This window comes from Peromyscus eremicus, chromosome 9 (genome assembly GCF_949786415.1).
Source record: "Peromyscus eremicus chromosome 9, PerEre_H2_v1, whole genome shotgun sequence".
In the NCBI taxonomy this organism is placed as follows: domain Eukaryota; kingdom Metazoa; phylum Chordata; class Mammalia; order Rodentia; family Cricetidae; genus Peromyscus; species Peromyscus eremicus.
In genome coordinates this window covers 58,081,800-58,103,535 of record NC_081425.1, presented here as the reverse complement: position 1 = coordinate 58,103,535, position 21,736 = coordinate 58,081,800, and the positions used below count along the sequence as shown (strand labels likewise).

Below are 21,736 nucleotides of genomic sequence, written 5' to 3'. Positions count from 1 at the left end.
TTGAAACCGACTTCAGACCTGCCCACCCACGGTTGTCAGTGTAGGAAGCAGCTGGGACTCTGGTCCAGTGCCTGATTTTCTCTCTCGTTCCTCCTCTAGATTGTGTGTGGGGGCGTCTCCTCAGCCAGGAGTTCCACTGTGTCCGCAGTAGCTCTCCGAGGTTTTAACTGTGTGGGTTTGTGTCTTTTTGGCAGGTGTCTCCTCTGTGACTTCCCTGATGTCCCTGGCTTGGGTGCTAGCCTCCTATCACAAGCTGCTGCGGGACTCCAGGGACGACAAGAAGAGCATGAGTTACAGAGGGGCCCTCATCCACCTCTTCTGGCGCCTCTTCACCATCTCATCCCGAGTTATCTCTTTCGCCCTCTTTGCTTCCATCTTCCAGCTGTATTTCGGGATCTTCGTGGTGGTGCATTGGTGCGCCATGGCCTTCTGGATCATCCATGGAGGGACAGACTTCTGCATGTCCAAGTGGGAGGAGATCCTCTTCAACATGGTGGTAGGGATCGTGTACATTTTCTGCTGGTTTAACGTCAAGGAAGGGCGGACTCGATACCGAATGTTCGCATACTATACGATAGTCTTGACCGAGAATGCTGCCTTGACGTTCCTTTGGTATTTTTACAGAAACCCGGAGAGCACTGACTCCTATGCCGTTCCAGCACTGTGTTGTGTCTTCGTTAGCTTTGTGGCTGGGATTGCGCTCATGCTCTTATACTATGGCGTGTTGCATCCCATGGGGCCGCGGGCTAAGGTCTTTGCCAGCTCCTGTTGTGCCGAGCTGCTCTGGGGCATCCCTTTGCCCCCCGATGTTGAGCCTATGGCACCTCAGACCCCTGGGTACCGGGGAACCCAGGTCACTCCCACCAGAGCCGTGACGGAACAGCAGGAGGACCTCACGGCTGACACTTGCCTGCCTGTATTCCAAGTGAGACCCATGGGGCCCTCCACCCCGTCAGGGCGTCCTTACCACCCAGAAGGGCCCCTGATTAAGATTGACATGCCAAGAAAGCGGTACCCAGCCTGGGATGCGCACTTTGTAGACAGGAGGCTGCGGAGGACTATTAACATCCTGCAGTACGTCACCCCCACCGCAGTGGGCATTCGCTACCGAGATGGGCCTCTGCTCTATGAGCTGCTGCAGTATGAGTCTTCACTCTAGAACACCTTGACCCAGATTGAGAAGGGGACCTTAAGTTTGGTTGCGGTCAACGCCGCCTGCAAGAAATATAACCCTCCCTTCCCCCAATACACAGAACCACCACCACCACCACCACCGCCACCACCACCAACACCACCAACACCAACAACAACACTACAAAACGATCAATAAGTCACATCCCCTTCAGATAAGCTTTCTTTCCAGTCACTATATGTACACAAAGATATTCTCTATGTTTTGTAAGTAAAAACAAAAAGAAAACCTTCCTTTTGTTTTTTACACATAAGAAACAGTATTGAAAAAAAATAATAATCCCACACTACAGTTCCTAGGGTGGAGAAGGGGGAGCTACCTCCTCTCCCAAAGAAACAAAAAAAGTTTTCTACTTTACACCAAGTGTAGATCATTTATGGGATTGGTGCTGATTGAGAGAACAAAACAAAACAAACAAAACAAAACAACAAACGAAAACCTTCAACTGCCTTATGCCCTTAGGTGCTGAGTTTCTTTCGGTACTGTCATGTTTTCTCACACGAAGCTCTCCGGTAACTTTTGCACCAGGAGAGAAAAAAATCAAATAATCAAATGAAACAAAATCTACCAACAAAGCAAACGAATTAAAACAACAACCAGAGACCATACCAAAACAGTCCTTCCTATCTAATGATTTGTATTGAAACAAACAAATTGACCAAAAGCAACGGCATAGAAACCCCTCTCTTTATTCAGTCTCTCTGGCCCCTTCCCCATTTTTGCAAAGCCTTCCAGAAGCTAAAGGGCTACTTGGATCTCCACTGGCCGGAAAAGCTCCTTGAAGGCTGACTATGTGCCATTTTTACATTTGCCTAGCAAGAATTGCATTGTTTTCCCATAAAGACAACAACAAGAATGAAACCCCCAAACACCCAATTTGGTAAATTCTAAAAGCAGATCAAAGGAAATGTCCATAAACACCATCAAAGAGAATCCGTAATGATAAAACTCAGCATGGTAGCAAAAAGAATGACATCAATTTAAAGGCACAATACTTAGTCCGTGACTGGTGACAATGATCTCTTCCATCACTTTAAGGCTGAGAAGGGTGTGTGTGTGTCACGTGTGACAGTGTGGGAGGCCTCTTCTCTTTTCATTTGGTGGGAAGCCTTAAATTGATCTGGAAAGAATTTTTCATTTTTCATTTGTGCTTTTGAAAAACAACATAAAGAGGAACACTAGAATATCTATCTATCTCTATATATATATAAAAAAAAAGTCAAATCGTATTAACCAACCCATTTCACAGACTGGTGCTTCTGTCAATGTGGTTGGCTGAGACTCACTCAGCCTGGTGCATTTGGGGTGAGTGGACTGTGTGTGTGTGTGTGTGTGTGTGTGTGTGTGTGTGTGTACACCTGCTGCAAGGTCTTGCCAGAAATACACAAAATTGCTCTGAGGCAGCTGCTGTGGTAACTGGGAGAGGGAATGGGGAGGGGCTGGACTGAGAGGTGGAGTGAGTGGCATCTGGATGTGGCCATCCACCTGGAGAGCAAGTCCCTGCCCAGAGGCAGAGGCTGTTCTTTCAGGCCCTGTGGCTTCGGGGAGGATTTGAATCCACTGTTTATGTTCTCACTATACCAAGGTGAATTTCTGGAGGTGTCACAAGTATGTCTGACCATTTGTAAAATTTTTCATTTGTTTTTTAGAAGGTACTGTTCCTTTAAAGAGTATTTCTGTTTTAGGGTATTATTTTGATACCATTCTATCTCTACTTGGGCATACAAAAAAAAATGAAAGAAAAGAAAAAAGAAAATTAACCATAAAAAGAAAAATATCTCCGCAAAAGATATATATGTGTAAATATATATATATCTATATATACATACACAGTATTTTTAAGTCCATACTGTTAGTCTTTGTCGTCTGTGGGTGTGATTGCTTTTTAATTCTGGATGTAACTGTTCAGGGTGCAAGACCTCACACTGAGCTATACTTAAGAGAAGTTCAAAAACTGAGGAATTTTTTTTTTACTTTTGATGAATTTTTAAAATTTTATTTTAAATAACTATTCAAAAGAAGTCCCTTCTTGTCACCCCTTCATGGTTTATCCCAATCTTCTCCCCCACCCTTAAACCTTTAAACATATATTAGATGTGAAACTAAATGCTCCCTCCTTTGTCCCACCCCCTTATCTCATGTGTTTCCACAACTCTGCAGGCCCTGCCTAATATGGGGTCTCAGTGAGGGGCCTACCTGGTCCCTGCTCTGGGAAGCAGGATACAACAGAGCACACTTGGGCTGAGGTGAAGACCAGCTGGGCTGCCTTTGCCTGGCAGGAAGTGAGCCAAGCAAAGAGGGATGCTTGGAACTGTGTGAGAGAGAACAGTGACCAAAGGGAGCTCCCTACAAGACCTGTTCACTCTGTCTTTCTGCACCTGCTGGGGTTCTGTCCCCAAGCTCCAGCCCATGCTCTGCTCAGCCTGGGGAAGAAGAGTCTATTTGTGGGGTGGCAGGGCATTCCTTTGGCCAGCTCCGATCCCAGCTCTTGTTTGTCCCAGGTCTGGGGTTCTGTGTGCTGCTGGAATAGCTTCCTTGAAGCTGTGCAGTGCCACACGTGTGCTCTGGACCTCTGCCACGACATTTGTTCGTCTAGTCTTAGACGTGTCCCCATTGTTTCTCTTGCTCTTTGGTCCCACCATTGGCTTCAGTCTGCCGCCTCTGTGTGACCACTCTATCTTTAGCACACATGCTTAAGCACGTGTGTTCATGTTTACATGAAACTTAGACATTGTGGGTGTTGGCTGGGGGCATCCAAAGTTGGGAAAACAGTTTCTGCAAGCCTCCCCTCCACCCCTTCACCTCCCCTCCACCGCCCAAGCTTGGGTGGATCTACCTTGGGAATCTTCAGGTCTCTCAAGGACATGAGAGGGGAAGTTAAGGGGATCTAAACCCATCAAACCTGCTCCCATGGACTCCTTTGCCCCAGCATTTCTGATCTCTCAAACATAGTCTATCTCTACAAAGTAGTCCCCTGCAGGTCAGACTTGTCTCATAATTGGAACCAGGGATGTTAGGAGGAATACACAAAGCCCAAGTAGATTAGGGGCCAGGAGACAGCAGGCTCCATCATCTTCCCTAAGTGTCCTAATCAAAGGAAGAGACATCCCCCCATGGCCTGGAGGACTCTGTATCCTACTCCATAGACACAGAATCACCCAATTCTTGGTGGTCCCTGTGGCCTCTCAACAGCAGTGGCCCCTGGGTGGCTAAAAGAGGGCAGATCCTGTCTGGTGCCAAGGACAACTGTCCTGGTCATATGCCTTTCATGCTACAGGCTTCAGACCGATACAAATCAAATTCTCAGAAAAACATATGGTATTTTGAAAAGCACCTAGTCACATCACTTTCTCCATTCTTCCTCCAGCCTGACCTGTTGTTACCACTCAGATGTTTATCCCCTCCTGAGAAGCTCTGGGAAGGTCAGGTGCCCTTCTTCACTCGCATCTGAGACCCCTCTGCAATTCCTCACAACCCTAAAAGAAGTTGTGGTTTCTTTCCCCCTTGTCTATTCTGTGCCTCACTAACTGGCCTTGGTGCTTCTGGACCTGAGAAAAAATTTTCTACCCATTACTTTGGAGCAGAGCAAGATGGCTGCTGTGTGCAGTTTTGGGCCCCTGGTGTAGAGAATGAGTCTAGGTGAGAATAAGGTTAGGGTGTATCCAGTACTCTGCAGTGCTAAGTCTTGGGCCAGGTGCATGTGGATGGTCATCTTGCATCTATTTGTACAGCAACTGGCAAATACTAAAATAGCCACACCAGATTTGGCTGTAAAGGGAAGAGAGGTCAGTGTAATTCCAAGGATCCAAGTGGCACTTGGAAAACTGCCAGGGAAATCTCAGCATGCCCCAGGGAATCCTGGGAAAGACAATCCACAGGAGAAGGAGAGGACTCTGAGGAGTCAGCTTCCTCAAGTACCCAACCAGCCTCCCAGGGAGCAGTTCTAGGCACTGCATATCAAACACCTGCCGATTCCTGGGCTCCACTCTTCTCAAGAAACAACATTGTTTCCTGTAGGAAGGAAGCTAGGCTCAGCCTTTGGTCCTTTCATCAAGGTGCAGCTGGACATGTGGTGGGCATGATGTCCTTACCCTATCTCCTCTCCTCAAACTGAGCCCTGTCTCAGTTTGGGCAGCCTTCCTTTCACATCTACAGCCCAGCCTCTGGAAGTTGGCATTGGTCATGGTTATCCAACCACAGGCCACAGCCTTATCAGCGTATAAGAGCATCCCAAGTCAACATGTGCCTGTCTCAACTTTGAAATATATAACAATGTAAAAGGCAAGCCCATTTTCTTATAGGGCTTCTCTAAGCCTTTCCCCGAGGGAAAGGAAGATGTAGTGACAAAGTTTGCCTCCCCCTCCCCATCTCTGGGTGTTCTAAAGGTTTCTGTTCTCACTTCCAATGCTGCATCTGTTGCTACTGGCTGAATATCAGAAGATATTGACTTGACCTAGTCCCAGCTTTCTCCTCTGCCCACATGGCTCTTTCTGCCTTACTCAGCTCCCATGCATCATCTTCTTTCTCTCTGTCCCTTTCTTTGTAGTGACTGGCAGGACACAGCAGGAGTGTTCTGGAGCCAAAGGTCATGAGTGCTATTAATGATGGCTCCAGAGCAGCAGACAGACTGCCTCTCCAGGAGATTCTCCGTCTCCAAGCCAGCACCTGTGTCAAGGGCTAAGAATAGACCACAGGGACAGGAGCAGGCAGCATCTAGGGATGCCCGTTGCATGAAGAAAAATGTGAATGCCCAAGTAGGAGATGCTGTCCTGGCTGGTCCCCAGCAGGAGTCCCTAGCTCCCTCCTCAAACTGAAGTCAGTCAACAATCTATGTTCTAACCTTCTGGGAGGTTAGCTTCTAGAACATCACCCTCAAGTCAAGGGAGAAAAAATATTTATGACTTCTCTTTTGGTACAGTGCTGGCTGGTAACTGGGAGAGCACCTGTCTCTAAGTAACCTTTGGCCATCTGTCACTGCGGATACAGACGAGCAGTCAGCCATCTGACTCTGGTCCATCCTCAATGTAGCCCTGGGGCCCTCAGGCTTGGAGACTTGTTTTAGCTTCACACTTCCTAGGTGCTCTGCCTAAAGCCAGAAAGATCAAGAAGGGCCACAGGCTGATCCAGGGCTCCACTGTGATCATGGATAACTCACTTCACCCCTTGATGCCTTGGTTTCTCCATCAGTAAAGTGGCCGAAGAGCAGGGATACTCTGGTGGTTCAGTCAATGCGGCCCGTGGTGAAGGCATCTCAAAGGAAGAAGGGTAACCCCACTTCTTGGGGAACTAGAAGCATGGAAAAAGAGGAGGTTTGAGATACACTCAGCACCCAGAAGCCCAGGAGGGAAGCAAGAACGACATGTAGACAGGGAGCGAGCCCAGGAGTAGTCAGGTATATGACAGCACTGTTAACTCAGTACAGTAGCATCTGGCCAGGGACATCTGGTCACATGACTCCTGCTGGGCGTTTGTCAATTCTTAAGTCCCATGATGTTAGTTTTTTCTGAAAGATGAAGGAAAACACAGGGGAGTCTGCTTCTGGAAATGGATATTCACTAAGTGTCTCATAGACACGGGGTGGGATGAGCAGAGAAGGTTTGGAGATGGTGTGGGTGGTGGCCAGAAGCTCTTTGCAAAGTCTCTCTTGCCTTTGTTCAAAGCCTTGAGGTTTCCCTTCTCAAATGGACTCATCTCCCCCGACCCCCCTGCAGAGGATGGAAAGCTCAACTCTGCTTTTCCAACACCTATCTTGTCAGCTACACATGCTTGTGTACATGGTGGGTCTTCACCACGCCCTGGTGTGCTTTGCTTGGAGCCTGCAGGCAGAACTGCAGAGATGCATGGGGCTGGAGAGTAGCATGCAGTTGCAGTCCTTTTTTTCCTTTCCGTATCTTTTCCTAAATTGAGATATTTTTCTTCCTTACAATTTGAATTGAAAAAGTTAAGTTCAAAATTTCTTTTCCTGTCCCCACCTATGTTTTTCTTTTTTCTTTTTTTCTTTTTACTATGGTTTGACTGTTATCGTTTCAAATACCAAGATACACTTGTAACAAGAAAATGGACCCATCTTAAGAACATCACTGTTCTTAGGACCTCACCCAGAGTGAGAGCAGGTGGGAGCCATGGAGGATATGAGCACTCAGGGGTGCTGCCATGATACCAATTCTAAACTGGTTCCAAGGACCATCTTGCAAAAGAAAGCTATAGAAGTTCCGGTTCCCATGAACCAGTCCACCTGGTCCTGGCCAGGTCAATTCTTGTGTAGAAATTCTCACCAAAAATTACAAAAAAGAAAGAAGAGTCACTTTTGGAGACTGCCCCCAGAGGAACAGAGTGCTCTCAAGGGCAGGTCTTGGGTACTGCTGCCAAATTCTTCTGCCCTTGTCCAGGGAGCCCTGGTCTGACTCCATTCCCACCTGTTCTGAGTCTGGTCTACAAGGTTAATGCTATTCGGTGCAAAAAAGGATCAACCAGCCACACTCTGAACATCAGTAATAGCTCCTCGGAGTTTGTCTGATTATGTGTAGCAAGGCCAACCCTGCTGGCCTTATCTGTTCCCACAAGGTATTTCAGGTGGCAGCCGAAGGGAAGGAATGCAGAGACCCCCTGCTGTGCCTGTGTGCTCGTCTGTGCTCATTCTGACTCCTGAAAGGATCCTGCAGCATTTGTGAATGGGAACGGACGGAGATGGACGCTCGGAGCCTGGGAGAGCCTCCGTGGATGGTAGGCAATAAGGAAGAGGCAGGATTCCGGAAGTAGACTCAAGGAGATGGTGTCCAGCTGGTCAGTGCTTCCAAATCCCCCGGGGGCAGAAGCAGCAAAGTGTATTCTTTTCAAATGCAGGAAATTGATTTTACAGAGTGACCTCTTTAAGCATTTTCCTTGTTTTAACAAAGGGTCAGAGAAAGCATTTAAATAAAAGCATGGTGCTTTCTCATGGACAGATTGTGTCGCTGGTAATGAAAATTGCAAGACTCTGCCCTTTTGCAAATGTACCCAAGTCAAGTCACTCTGGGGCCAATTTCTCTTTCTGTGCCATGGGAATATTGCTTACCTACCTCACAGGGGTGTTGTGAGGATAAAGCAGTTTAAGGTTGGGTAAAGCACTTTGAGGATAACAGTGTTATGGTTACCAAGTTGGCTTTCTCCATTTTCAGCATCAATGGAGCACTGACTGGGTACAAGGTGCTATATCGGGGTGGAAAAGGATCACGGGCTAATTCCTTATTCACTTCCATTTAAGTATATTTTAAATCGATAACAGAATTATGGAGTTGTCTCAATGTGGGGCTATCTTACCGTTCTGCTCCCAGAAAGGCCACTGTCTTTTCAGAGAATTTGAAAAGTGGGGCTCCCTGTCCTCTGGCTTCTGTCAGAGAATGTGTTCCTGAGATGACTCCTCCCTTTGTGGGAAGAGGAAGACAGGTATGAGCTGGTGCACCCTGGGACCAGCACTTACTGCTTTGGTTCTGTTATTTCAATTATTCCTCCTGGGCTCAGTATGGCAGCAGCCCTCCTCTCTCTTTACATACAGAGAGTGAGTCCCCGTGGCCATCCTGGAACAGCTTGGTACTTTTTGGTTTGTTCGTCTCCTTGGAAAGTCTGGTACTCTGTTTGCTGGAAAGTCTTGGCTTCCAAAGATGAGGATCTTTGCCAGAAAAAGGAAAAAAGTGCAACTGTCTTGTTTGCTTTTGTATTTTGGTGGTGGTGGGGGAGGAGAGTTTCAAATCTCCTGTAAAAGGCCTCATATAAAACAAAGCCTATTTAAATTTCTCATTTGTTTTTCCATGTGCATTGAGCTCTTCCCTTCCTAACACACGCTAAGGGCCAAATGTGTCTTCTAAGAAACAGCACATGTTAAGTTGTTCAGGGAGTACCATGGCACAGGTTCACTTGTTTCTGCAGAGAACCAACGTCTTCCTGAGCTGAGCAAGTAGAAATTCTAGTCCCAAATCCAGGATGCCTGGAAAATCCCTGGCCTATTAGCTTTGGGACTCCCAGTGTCTGCAGAGCTGTGTCCCTGAGTCCTCAGAAACTCTCCTGCCACCAGAGAGCCACCTTAGAACCTGATAGGAGGATCTGCTTTGTCTTAGAACCAGAATAAAATCACTCATTATTTTTAAAATTGTCCTATGATGCCAGTCTGAAGAAAGGGAAGAATTACTGTGTTCCTTAGAGAAGGAAGAAGGGACAGAGAGAAAGGGAAGGTTCTTTGTCTTGATGAGGACTGGCGAGGTCTGGAGCGAGTTTCCCTAGGCACCTGAGGAGCACAAATGATAGGTCCTTGTGCTTACAATCCAGAGCCTTTGGCAGGGGCAGCTTCAGTTTTGAGCCTTCTGAACTTCCAGCTGCTTCACTGTCCTTTCTCAGTGTGGACAAGCACTTCTTACCCCATGTTGTTGATTCCAAAAGACCTTCCTCCTGTGCTGCCAGTCCTTATGTATGCCTCCTTCTAGCAATCTCTCCTCCTTCCTCTCACCCCTGTGGTCCTTCATAACCCCAGAATCACACGGGACTTATTACATCCAACTGTAGACTATCTTCAGGCCCTGGAAAAATTGGTAGGATTTCTGTTGCCAACCCCAACTCTATGAGCAATATTTCCACTATCTTTCCTCATCCACAGAGTGTTTTCTAGAAAAACAAACTTTCAAGAAAACCACTTTCCTAGTAGTCTTAGAGCAAAGCTGCTCCCTGGGGTGTGAGGAAAGAAGTCAGGAGGTGGGTCATGACTCATCTCATGACCGATGAGAGTTCAGCCCTGGAGAGGCAGCCAGAACCGCTCTTCACACTCGGCCTGGGCTTCTGCTGTTAAGAAAATGATAGCTTTGTTATATATAAAAAATCATATATTAAGAAAAGGAAGGAAAGAAGGAAGGGAGGTGGGAGGGAGGGACGGAGGGATGGGGAGAGTGAAAGGAAAGGAAAGACAGAGGGACAGAGAGAGGGAGAAACAGAAAATGATCCCGCCGAGGTCTCCCTATCATCTTTTGGTGTCATCAGGTTGTCATGGTGTTTTTTTTTTTTTGTTTTGTTTTGTTGCTGTTGTTCAAAGCAAATGCATACCCCACTCCTTTCCCCAGGTTACAGGATTTTCTGGCTCAGTGTCTTCCTGATAGCAAGCTCTGGTACAGGCTTCCTGCCTCACTAACCCACTCTGTTATGCTCTGGCTTTTCTTGAGCCTTCTGAACTCAAGCCCTCCATCGGAAGACCAGAATCTAGTTTGCTCAGAATGGTGGCAAGCTGCGATCGTTTGCTTAGACTTGGGCGAGCTTTCCTTTTGGAGGCTCGTCTACTAGCTGTCCCCATTTCAACCCCCAAATTCTCTGGGTGCAGCTGGCTGGCTCTTCGAACTTCTCAGGTAGTTTGGAGCCTTGAGTGTACACCATTGGTAATTTCTATGAAGGGCTAACCTCACTGTGTCCTGCCACACTGACCTCATGTCCACTCTGGGCACTGGTGGTTTGAGAACTAGGTTGTAGTCATGGTCTTGGGTTTCAATGAAGCAAAGTTCTAATTCATCTTGAGATTCCAGGGGTTTACTCCATGGACCAATGAGCAAGTATCTTCTGTCCACTAAGATGAGGACCTACAGTCTTGCAGTTCCAAGCTGCCACTGGTGCCTTGGCCCATCCCTTCCTAATTACACAAGGCCTAAGGCTTCCCCAAGGCACAGACACCCCATATGCCCACAGGACACTCTCTCCTCTTCTTCCCTATCCCTGATGGTCATGGTCAATTCTTCCCCCAAGAGGAGAGCTGAGTGAGTGGACTGTAGTGCCCCAAGCTCAGCACATACCCTCCTTACCCTTGACTGTGCCAACATGAACCACAGTTTCCAGAGAGCAGAACCAGTCAGCTGAGCTTTCCAAATACTCAGCTTCCTAGCCACCTACTGATAACCAAATCCTGCATTGGAAACAGTATGAACGAGCTAGTTTCTAGCCCCCATTTCTTGGAAACGTGTCTGTAAATTAGTAGCTTAGCCTAGGCATTAGGAAGGGCTTAGCAGCAACCTTGCCTTTGGTCACACGGGCCCTCATGTGCACCCTAAGAGGGGGTGGGGAGAAGCACATGCATTATGCAATCCATGTCCCCCTCCTTTGGAGGGAGACTACAGAACCCCGTATCTGTTGATGCTAGCATATGCCAATCAAAGTCCTGGCATGAGGTTAAAGCAGGGGGAGAGGGAAGATAGCAAATGATAATCCAGGCCTAGAGGCTGGAAAGGAATTTCAACCTGTCACCATAGACTAGCATACAGACTCCCAGGGGGAAAGCATTAAATGTGAGCTCTATGACCTTGGGACAATTATTTAGCCTTCCTACTTACCAATTTTCTGGCTTCCCAAAAGGCTTGTTTCAATTTTAAAATACTCAAGATGCCTGATTCAGAAACTGAACATCCAGTAGAGCAAGGTAGAATCTGGGAATTACACAGATGCATGGGTAGACTGGCCAATACCACAGGAAGGAGCACATGACCTTGAAGATGAGGAAAGACTTAGAGAAGACAGCTTCCCAGCTGAGCCTTCCACTGGATTCCATCAGAGTACCACAGCCTACAGCCTCTCAGTGCCATGAAGTCCACCTTTCACCCAGTGTCCTTTGGGAGACAGTTAAGGATGACTAAGTTGGATTCCACTTTCTTGCTGCCATCTCCGGTGGCCAGCAGCAGCAGCAGCAGCAGCATCGACAGCGCAGAGATGAGCCTTCAGACACCCACTGCCATAAGTAGGAGTACCCGAGGCCATTAGGCAGAGGAAAGGCAAGGGGGTGGTGGTGTGCTTGAGGTCAATTTTTACCCAGAAAGAAGTTCCAGGAACCCTAGCAAGGAAAAAAGGGAGCAGAGATCATGTCCCTACACCAATGGCAGACAGACAGACTTCCAGACAGCCAAGGCTACAGTGGTGGAGGCAAAAGACATGAGAGGAGGCCGAGGGGAAGAGTGGGCACGTGGCTGTTTTCTATCCCAGGAGGCTGCTGGAAGTTTCCCTTGCAGAAAGACAGAGGACCTTTCTGCAAGAGCCTGGTGTTTGTCCCTTGCTGCTCATGCTGAAGCTAGATGTGGACACGTAACTGGTGATATAGAAAGCGGTAGCAACCATTTACTTACCACCTACAGAAATGGAAGTGCCACTTGAGGAGGTACAGCTAAGCATTGGGATTTGGAAACCATGAAGGCTAAACCTGCAGCTTGAGGAAGCAGAAGGAGAACCAAGAACCCCATTTACATCAGCAAACTACAGATGTGGGTCACCATGCCACACTCCCACTGCCACCAGCCAGCTGAGAGGTCCCTGTGCAGACAGCCATCGTAATTCCGGTCCCTGGTCTCTCTAGCTTATCACCACGGGCTTAGACAGTGGAGACAAAGACTTGGAGCCTGCGGGACCCACCAGCATGGCCAGTGGACTCTTCTGTTCCAGCCTAGCCTTAGAGCCAGGCAAAGACAGTCATTAGTGAGGGCTCTGCACTCTGTCCCCACATCCACTTTCCTGCCACAGTCTAAGTACCCATGCCAACCAGGAGTGTGGCTTCCAGGGGGAGTCAGAGAAGATTTTCAGGACTAGCAAGTATGTTGAGGTAAATTAAAGGCCACTGTGTCTGGTCAGCAGCAGCACCTTCCTGGTTTTCCAGTGGCCCGTGGAATTCTTAGTGCTTCGGATGGCCAGTAACTTCCATTTTCTGAGCCAGAATCTCAGAATGGAGTAATAACGATTTTCAGTCCTTAGTTGTGTGGACACGCGTGGACAACTATCTGTCTTCAATAATCTTCATTTGGTGCTATTTGTGGCTAATTGGATGGATGTAATAGGTCCTCCCTTCTTCCCTACTCCCTCTCTCTTCCTTTCTTCCCTTTTACCCCTTCCTTCCTTTCTCTTTCTTTCTTTCTTTCTTTCTTTCTTTCTTTCTTTCTTTCTTTCTTTCTTTCTTTCTTTTTCGGTTTTTTGAGACAGGGTTTCTCTGTGTAGCTTTGCTCCTTTCCTGGAACTCACTTGGTAGTCCAGGCTGGCCTCGAACTCACAGAGATCCGCCTGGCTCTGCCTCCCGAGTGCTGGAATTAAAGGCGGGCGCCACCACTGCCCGGCCCTTTTTCTTTCTTAATCCACTAAAACTAAGTAATCGTAACACGAAGATTTCCATGTCCCGTTTTAAACAGGGCTTGTCTTCCAGTGTCTGAGACCCTCCCATTTTTATTTCAGAATCAGAACTGTTTTTCCTTTTCTATTCGTCATTGAAAAGAACAGTGTCAGGCTCTTAGCCCCTCTGTCCCATTGAGCTGGAGTTGACAGATGTACATGGGATGAGACCTTTTGACCCAAAGGCTTGCTAAAAATTGAACAGCCTGTCTGTGCCCCCACCATGGCGAGGTCAGGGCCGTAACAACACACGATTTCACTTCTTGAACCCCGTGGTGCCTTTTCTCGTGGTGCTTTTCTGTCGTGTGACTCCACTCCAGGTGGCCTCTTGCAGCAAACAGCAGTACCAGGACTCCTCCCCGGTCTTCCATTCCACTGCGGTCAGAGACGTGAGCGTTTATGCGTGTCGGTCAACACGGCTCTAGATGTACCACTGTGGTTCCGTAATTCTGTCATTGAGGTTCTGACGCAGCTTTGGTGGGAATTGATCATTCCTCTACAAAATAATATAATGCTCCACTAGACCCACTGGCTCTCTGGAGAGTAATGACCTTGGGGAGGGACATCAAGACATGAGCTGAGCTGTCCTCCTATCCCTGGGATGAGCTCTCTTGGTTTGTGAAAGTTGCTGTCTCCATAGCACAGAGTGTTTGGTAAAGGAGCACAAGGCAGCTTCTTTTAAACTTCCTTTGGTGCTGATATTTAAAAAAAAAAAATTCTTTGTTCATTTTGCTTCCTTGCTCATGGCCAGAAGCTGCTTTTCCAAAAAAAAAAAAAATAAATAAATAAAAAAGGAAAAATCTCAACTCACCATCGCAGTTGACAAAGATGGTTTAGGAGTGAGAGGTGAGAGGTCAGGCATTCCTGATTTGTGTCCAAACTCAAGACAGTTTCTTCAGTAACCTGCTGAGGTCTCTCAGACTCAGTTTCCCCATCTAAAATGGCTCCCATACTATTTCCATACCTCCTGGGGAAGGGTTTCCCATAGGACTGGCGGTTGGGGAGAGTCAAGGAATGAGGCATTTGGAGACAGCAGCTTGACCTGCTTCTGAGATTCTGTGTGGGTCACTGCGACTTTACCCCCGCTCCGCTTCTGCCAGCACGGTTTCATCCCCTCCCTCCAGGAATACCTTCGGATGTTGTGTAACTGACAGAGATTCTCTAGGCCGTTAGGGAGTGCTAATTTCTCCCAAGGGAACATCACCAATGCTGTTTAAGGTGCTAGAATCAAACCTCATTTTATACACTTTGGTTCTTAGAGAAAAACAAAACATGTAGAATTCTTTCTGTGAGGCCTTATAATAGATTGTTGTAGCTGGTTGTTTATCCAAAAAGCAAGAGAGAATAGAAAACACAACTAAGATGCGGAGATTCTGCATAAACCGTAACTAAAAGATCTTTATTTCCTATATTAATATGTATACACCATATATGTATACACGTGTGTGCATATATAGCTACATATGCTGAAGGCATACAGCAAGAGTGGAAACCTGTACAGTATTCTAAGCTCTATTTTCAGTTTTCCCTTGGTTTGTGATTTTTGGTACGTGTGTGCAAGAGAGTCCGGTGAGGATTGGATGACAGGTACCAAATGTGAAACAGATGAATCCTTCATCTTTTGTTCTGTTCCATACCATGTAGGAGGCAGGCTGAGTGAGAGGAGAGATACATACAGCAAGATGTAAATATGCTTTCTCATGTTCTGCACATGGATATTACACTGGTGTGTGGTTTCTTCCCTATGTGAAGACTTACTGATGGCTGCCTAAGGTGTTCACACATAAGGTTTACCTCAAGAAAGCTTTTAAAAAAAAAAGGCAGGGTTTTTTTTCCTCTCTCATCTCTTAAAAAGTAGTGACTCTTCCCGAACCAAAATGTGAGGCATTGCCATAGAGAGATCAATAAGAGAATCAACCACGTCTGGTGCTTTCCTTCATGCCTTGTCCCGTCTCCTCTTTTAACTGCTACTGGAAGCAAAAATCTTAGAAATTACTTTGGACAAGAAGTGGTGTGGGGATGCAGGCACGGTGTACTGGTGAATCCAAACTTCACCGGAACAGGCGGCAGGGGGTCTTTCAAAGGGTAGGGTTGGCTTGCATGGTTTTGGTGTTAATGCTGGTGTGTGTGTGTGTGTGTGTGTGTGTGTGTGTGTGTGTGTGTGTGTGTACTGTATATATGTTTCTGTGTATGATGTGTCTGATGGACAGAGAACAAAATACTGCAAACAGAAATGAACAGAAAAAAACAACCCAATCTATCAGATGCTATTTCTCAGATGATGTACTCGTTCACCTTGGTGAGAAACCAGTCTCACAGCTATGCAATCTTCCCGCTCCCTCCACCCCCTTCACCTCAGATTCTCAGCTGTTCTCCATATCCCTCACAGGCTGTTTTTTTTTTTCCTTTATCCAAGAACCACAATGACCAAGCTCTGGTTCAAGGTGAGCATGCTACAGTGATTCTTTGCCTAAATTTAAGCGCTAACAACCACAACGAAAGTTTCCTTTGCTTTCATTTGAAATGATTCGATGATGTACTGATCCCGTTTGGTTCTGTAAGTGATCTGATGTGTATTGTGTGTTTTTGTGTTTACAATTTGTTTTCATCCTCTTTTTGGTTCAAAATACTTATTTCCTTTAGAGATTCGACTTTCCATGGTATATGTTTTGGGGATGTGTTGACTTAATGCAAGAAAACAAATTTGGCTTAAGTGGAACAATGGGCCTGTGATCTCTGAGGTCGAGGGGAGGGTGGAGGATGGCATGCACCTGTTGCTATTACTGTCGCCCTTCCAACCTGCTCCTGAATCAGACTGTAGCTGTGAGCTGGTGTGCTCTGGGGAGCATGTTTCTCTCCTTTTTTGTGGTCATCTATATGGAGTAACCTGTCCCCAGAGGGCCAAGTCAGACCTTCCACCTTAGCTTTTAGCCAGTTTCATCTTTCCCGGATAGTTCCTAGTCTACATTTCCTACCCAGTGACAAACCTCCTTTTCTCTCCTTTCTAATACCCCTCCCTCTTCCAACATGGACACTGACTTGCCTGAGTAGGGCCAATGCCTCTGTTTTCATTTTGAAGCTAGTGTAAGTACAAGTAGGACTCTTCAAGGGCCAGAAAACATGATTGCTCAGGAAGCCAGCACTGTGTGTAGCGTGGTATGGGGTGGAGTGAGATGATGAGTAGGACAGCTTCCAGCTCATTGACAGTGTCCCGTGATGCCAATTCCAGTGAACTGGCACAGCTTCACAAGGTCTTGAAAAGTATTTGTGGGGAAGAAGAGAGGTTTTAGGGGTCTATAAAGCACAACCTAGGCAGGGAAATTCCTGCAGGCAGATGGCAGCTCCTCCCCTTTTTAGGCTGAGAATGCACAAGTCTGAGTTTTGTTCATGGTTTACAAATCTAGCACAAGGTGGCTGAGCCATCCAAGACAGTTTTTTTTTTTTTTTTTTTTTTTTTTTTTTTTTTAGTTTTTCGAGACAGGGTTTCTCTGTGTAGCTTTGCGCCTTTCCTGGAACTCACTTGGTAGCCCAGGCTGGCCTCGAACTCACAGAGATCCGCCTGGCTCTGCCTCCCGAGTGCTGGGATTAAAGGCGTGCGCCACCACCGCCCGGCCCAAGACAGTTTTTAACACACAAATTCAGACACTGCCTAACTGCTCTAGCACAAGCTGCTCCTTCTCCCTGGTTGGTGGGAGCATAGAGTGAGTTCCTTTGAGATGAAGAAGGAGATCATTGCTTCCATGAGAGCAGCAGTCTTTAGCACCAACCCTCCCCGGTCAGCTCCTTGTTCTCTTAGCTAACGGGATGTTTGAGACCTATCCCAGGAACTTCCTCTTTTTTCCCTAAATGAGGTCCCCCTTTGGAGGTTGTTTTCTGGAGACTTTGAGGCCCATCTATACAAGCATCCCCTCCCAGAAATCTTTCCCAGAAACTAAGCCATCTTTGAGGTTCAGAAAAATCACAGCAGCATCAGTTCTAAAACACACAAAATTCCCCAACAACTGGCTCTTGCTAAGAAGTGGTTAAGGAGCTGGGGCCCTGTCTGTGACCCCTTCCTCTCTGGACCAATGCCATCCATGTTCAGGCCCAGAGATGGCCCCAGATCCATTGTTTCCAGGTCTTCCAAAAGACACACATTTAGTTCAAAATGAAGAGGAGCCATGAGGGAGAAGTATGTTGATCCTTTGCTCTTTATGGCAAATCAGACTTCTCAGACTTCTTTGGGGCTGTGTCAATCTGTGACTCTGGGAAGGGACACATGCCTCTGAGGTCTGTGATGGTAGTGATTCTCAGGGACTATGCCTGTGGGTACCGGTTGTTCATGACTAGCCCCGTTTTCCCAGAGAATGCCTGTCAGAGTGGGCATGCCCTGCTGTAGTGTGCGGGCTAACCCTTGGCAGAAGTCCTTAGTATTAGTTGCCATTTAAGACAGTGTAGCACATGTATATGCCAAAATGCCCAGGCTGGAGAAGCTTGTAAGGCTCAGAGTGTTCCCTGGCTGGCTACTCAGAGGATGGAAGATAATCAGGGGACAGCCAAGTTCTCACGATCTCTGTGGGCCCAGGAGTCACACTGTCAGAGTAAGTCCCACAAGGACCTCGTGATGGTGTTAGCGGGGCCAAATTAGAAGGACAGGGGATGTTGACTAGGAACAAGCCAAACAGGGGACTCGTACTGGCCTCTCACCCAGCTTGCCCTACCAAAATCTTGCAAGGCCAAAAATCTCACTCCATTTTACAGGCCATGAGACAAAGGCTCATGATGCCTGAGGTCAGTCAGGAGTACAGCTGAGAGCCTAGATCACTGGTTCCAGTCTGCCTCTGGGGTTTACTCCTTTTCAGGCTCTCTCCATCTCATTTCTTCTTTCCAAAACTTACAATGATCAGGTGTCTCACAGTGCCTGGCAGAGACTATTTGAGATGGATACCAAGAACCCGGCATTTTGTTTCCATCCAATAAATACAGTGGAGGGACTCAGCAAAGAATATGAGAAGGTGGCAGCCTGAGGTGGCGATAAGCATAGGACTGGGAGCCTTGTCTGCTCCTGTCCCTACATTCCTAGGCATGTTGTTTGCCTCCTGTGCACCTCCGTTTTCCCATCTCTAAAATGCAGAGGCAAGGCTGCAGCCTCTGAGCCACGCCACCTGGAAACACTACACAGTACGATGAACAAGTGCGGTGGTGGGGAGTCAAATCATGATCTGATGTGTTCAGACCTGGGCAGGCCAACCATGCTGCAAACATACACAAGGGAAGAGAAGGTGCAGCAAAGGATGGGGAGTTTGAGCAAGAGGCACTGCCTCCAGCCCTGGAGGCAGGGGGAAGCAGAGAGGGAGCGTGGACATGTGGGGTAGATGAAGGGCCTAAAGGATGGAGAAGAGAAGACTGATGTGCTCTGCTGACCCTATCAGTCCCTACCTTCATGTGTAACAGCAGCTCTCCCAGCTTATTGCCTGCTAGCACTCTAATTCAGTGCACCTGCCTGAACACACAATACTAACTCTGTACTCATCACAGAAGTGGCCCTCACGAAAGCCCTTCCATTCCATGTGCAGAGCCGGGTATCACTGGACAGGGCACAATAGGATCTCCGGGTGTGAAGAAGACATCATCTCATCTCTCCTTTGTTCCCCAGAGGGCACCATGAAATCAGATAGTCCTCCTTCAGAACTGTTCCAATGTTGCCTACTATAGCCCAGCTGTTTCCCTTTGATTTGAGTCTCCCAGAGGGCAGAGACCCAGTACTTGGAACCCTTAGAAGTGCCCTTGGTCTTGCCTGGTCTAGGAATTTCTGAGGACAAGATTGGGAATTCCAAACTCACTTGGCCATATTCTCTGAGAATCAAGTGCTCTGACAGACAGTCTCACACCCTGAGCCAGGCTGGAGAAATTGTCTGGCTTCATAGTGGCTTCTGTTTACACATGAATTGATTTCAGTTCCTCTCTTACCTATCCCAACGTTTGATTCTCAAAGTTCAAAGGCGAGTCTTCCCTGGTATGGGCCCAGAAGGGCTGGAGGAGGCCCTGGGTCCCACCTGGACAGAGATAAATGACCATAGCATCTCCAAAGCTTTGGGAAGCTTGAGATCTTCTCTTCTGCCTCAAACCAATCCTCTTGATGCACTTTCTAAACATACAGCTCAACCTGGTTTATGTTGTCCATGGACCAGGTATTGTACTCAGGAGACCATGGTCTCCTGGGGTGCTTACTATCCCCAGGGCAATGAAGCACAAACACAAGAGCCAACCCAGGCAAACTCTAGCCTCTCACCCTCACACTTCTCCAAGGTCCTCCGTGAACATATCAGGTAGCCTTCCATCCCTCTTCCATTGTCCCCCAAATAACTAGGCACTCCACCAGGACCTCTCAGCCTTCCCTCAGGCCCAAGGCTGCCCTGGCCTGTAGCTTTCTCCAGTATTTATTAATAGAGCAAATTTCATCCAAAGCAGGATCTAGTCACAAGTGGAAACATGAATTAAAATATCCACTGAAGTCTGGCTCAGTGGGAGCCCCATAGATAGACTGGAGCCCCACTCCTCCTTCTACACCATTTGCTCTAAGTCTGTAGAGCTTTCTGCTCACATACAACATAGTTAACAGTTTCTTTGCCATCTGCGTAGGTCTGAGCTGACCTTCCCTGGTGAGCTGTTTTCATGGTTCACCCAGCCTGGGGTCCTCCTCTCCTGTTCCTTCCTCCTGTCCGTGTTCCTATCATTTGGGACACAGACATGAGTACACAGAGGAGCTGTTCTCTGTAGTAGTCACCACCACCACCACCACAGGCAGTGACAAAGCAAGCTGGAGATGTCCTTCTGGGTAGCCCATTAGCCTCCCCATCGGAAGGACTGTTAATTGAAATGATGAGGGGAAAGGGATGTCTTGGGATGCCAAATGGCAGGTACCTCTTGCTTCTTTTGAGAGCAGTTGATCCCAGAAAGAAGCTGTGTTCATTACAGCTGATGTACTAAGGGTCCCAAAGACCAGCAGTCAGTCCTTTTCTTAGGGGCTACTACTGTGCAGATGCTCCAGGGAATTAAAACCTCCTGACATGCTCACCACCAACTCCTAACTAGTGAGCTCCTGGGTCCCACGTGGCAAGATTACACAGAATAACCCTACAGGACAGGTTACTCCTCATTAGATAAGTTAAAACTCCTTCCATGGTGAGAGTAGAGAGCACAAAAACGAAATAACAAACAAAAATACATTTTTTCTTAATTTTACCAGGGTTTGCAATTGTACACATTTGATACCCTGACTTAAAAAAACAATGTTCTTTTTTCCATTTTGAAGCAGGTGTTTTTTATTGGGACTTATTTTAGGGTCAGAGATCACTGGGCTTTTGCTGGCCTGGTGAAAAGGCAGACATTGGTGGCCACAGTATTAAGCCAAATTTAAAATCTTTAGTCGCCTCCATCTGTAAGTGTTCTGTATCTACCTCATTATGATTCCTTTGGTTTTCTGTGCTTTCGTGTTGTGTACAATGTCAGAGGTGAAATGTAGATAAAAATATATATATATATATAAAATATATATTTTTTGCTTTGCAATAAAGTTCAAAGCTATAACACAGAATATTCATGAAATGTCATAGCCTTTTCTTGTACTCTATGCTCTTAGTTGTGAACTGTCCTTGGGAGCCCTTTTGCCTATTCACTAGAGTCAATATTGTTATGTTGGCCATTTGATAAGTTATTCTACTTATTTTCACTGTACTTTTTTTTGACACATTGAATAAGACACTAGGATTCTTGAACAATTCTTGGTTTCAAAGGTGCTTTATTTCTGTGGACGCAAGTGACCAAATGTTAATCTCTCTACAGATGAATCTTCTAGATGACAGGATTCATCTTGATGCCACTGTTCTTTGGGTTTAGAACTAAAGGTTTGTGCATAGAGGGGAAGGAAACATTGGTTTGGCTTGGTTTCTGGTTTTGAAACCTTTTCTGTTGATTTATGTCCGGCATAGTTTCCACTCCGTGGCATGGAGCGCAGTGTGCCCTGACTCCCTGGCTTTGCTGTCCAACTGGACTGCTCTCCTTGTTGACGCTGCTGCTTTCTCTAGGTTAATGTCGTGTTGTACTATTTGGAGGTGAACTACTGTACCCAGCCTCCACCTCTTCTCTAAACCTTCTGGAACTCTCTTCCATACCAAGGTGTTATGAGGAATGGTGCTTTGGAACCGTTCACAGTGTACAAGCCAGCGGTACCTAAAAACTCACATTTCCCAAGAGAGTCCAGATGGATGACAGGACAGGTTCATGGGATCCTGAACAGAAGGTGGACTGTCTTCAATTTATCCTGTTTATCCACGTGTTCGGACAAAATTACCTTCATTTCACTAAGCACGTCTATGTTGCAAGCCCTGAATAATTTGTACACTTCAATGACACTTGCTT

The 21,736-nt window shown here is 46.9% G+C and overlaps 1 protein-coding gene across 1 annotated transcript in view; it reads left to right on the top strand.

Moving 5' to 3' along the window:
- LOC131919323 (XK-related protein 6) overlaps positions 1-2,416 on the top strand; it is an 83,165-nt gene extending 80,749 nt beyond the window's left edge. Inside the window, exon 4 of the mRNA XM_059273492.1 lies at positions 195-2,416. Coding sequence (XP_059129475.1) covers positions 195-1,159 — 965 coding nt within the window. The 3' untranslated portion in view covers positions 1,160-2,416. The remainder of the gene's footprint in view (positions 1-194) is intronic.
- The last annotated feature ends 19,320 nt before the right edge of the window (positions 2,417-21,736 follow it).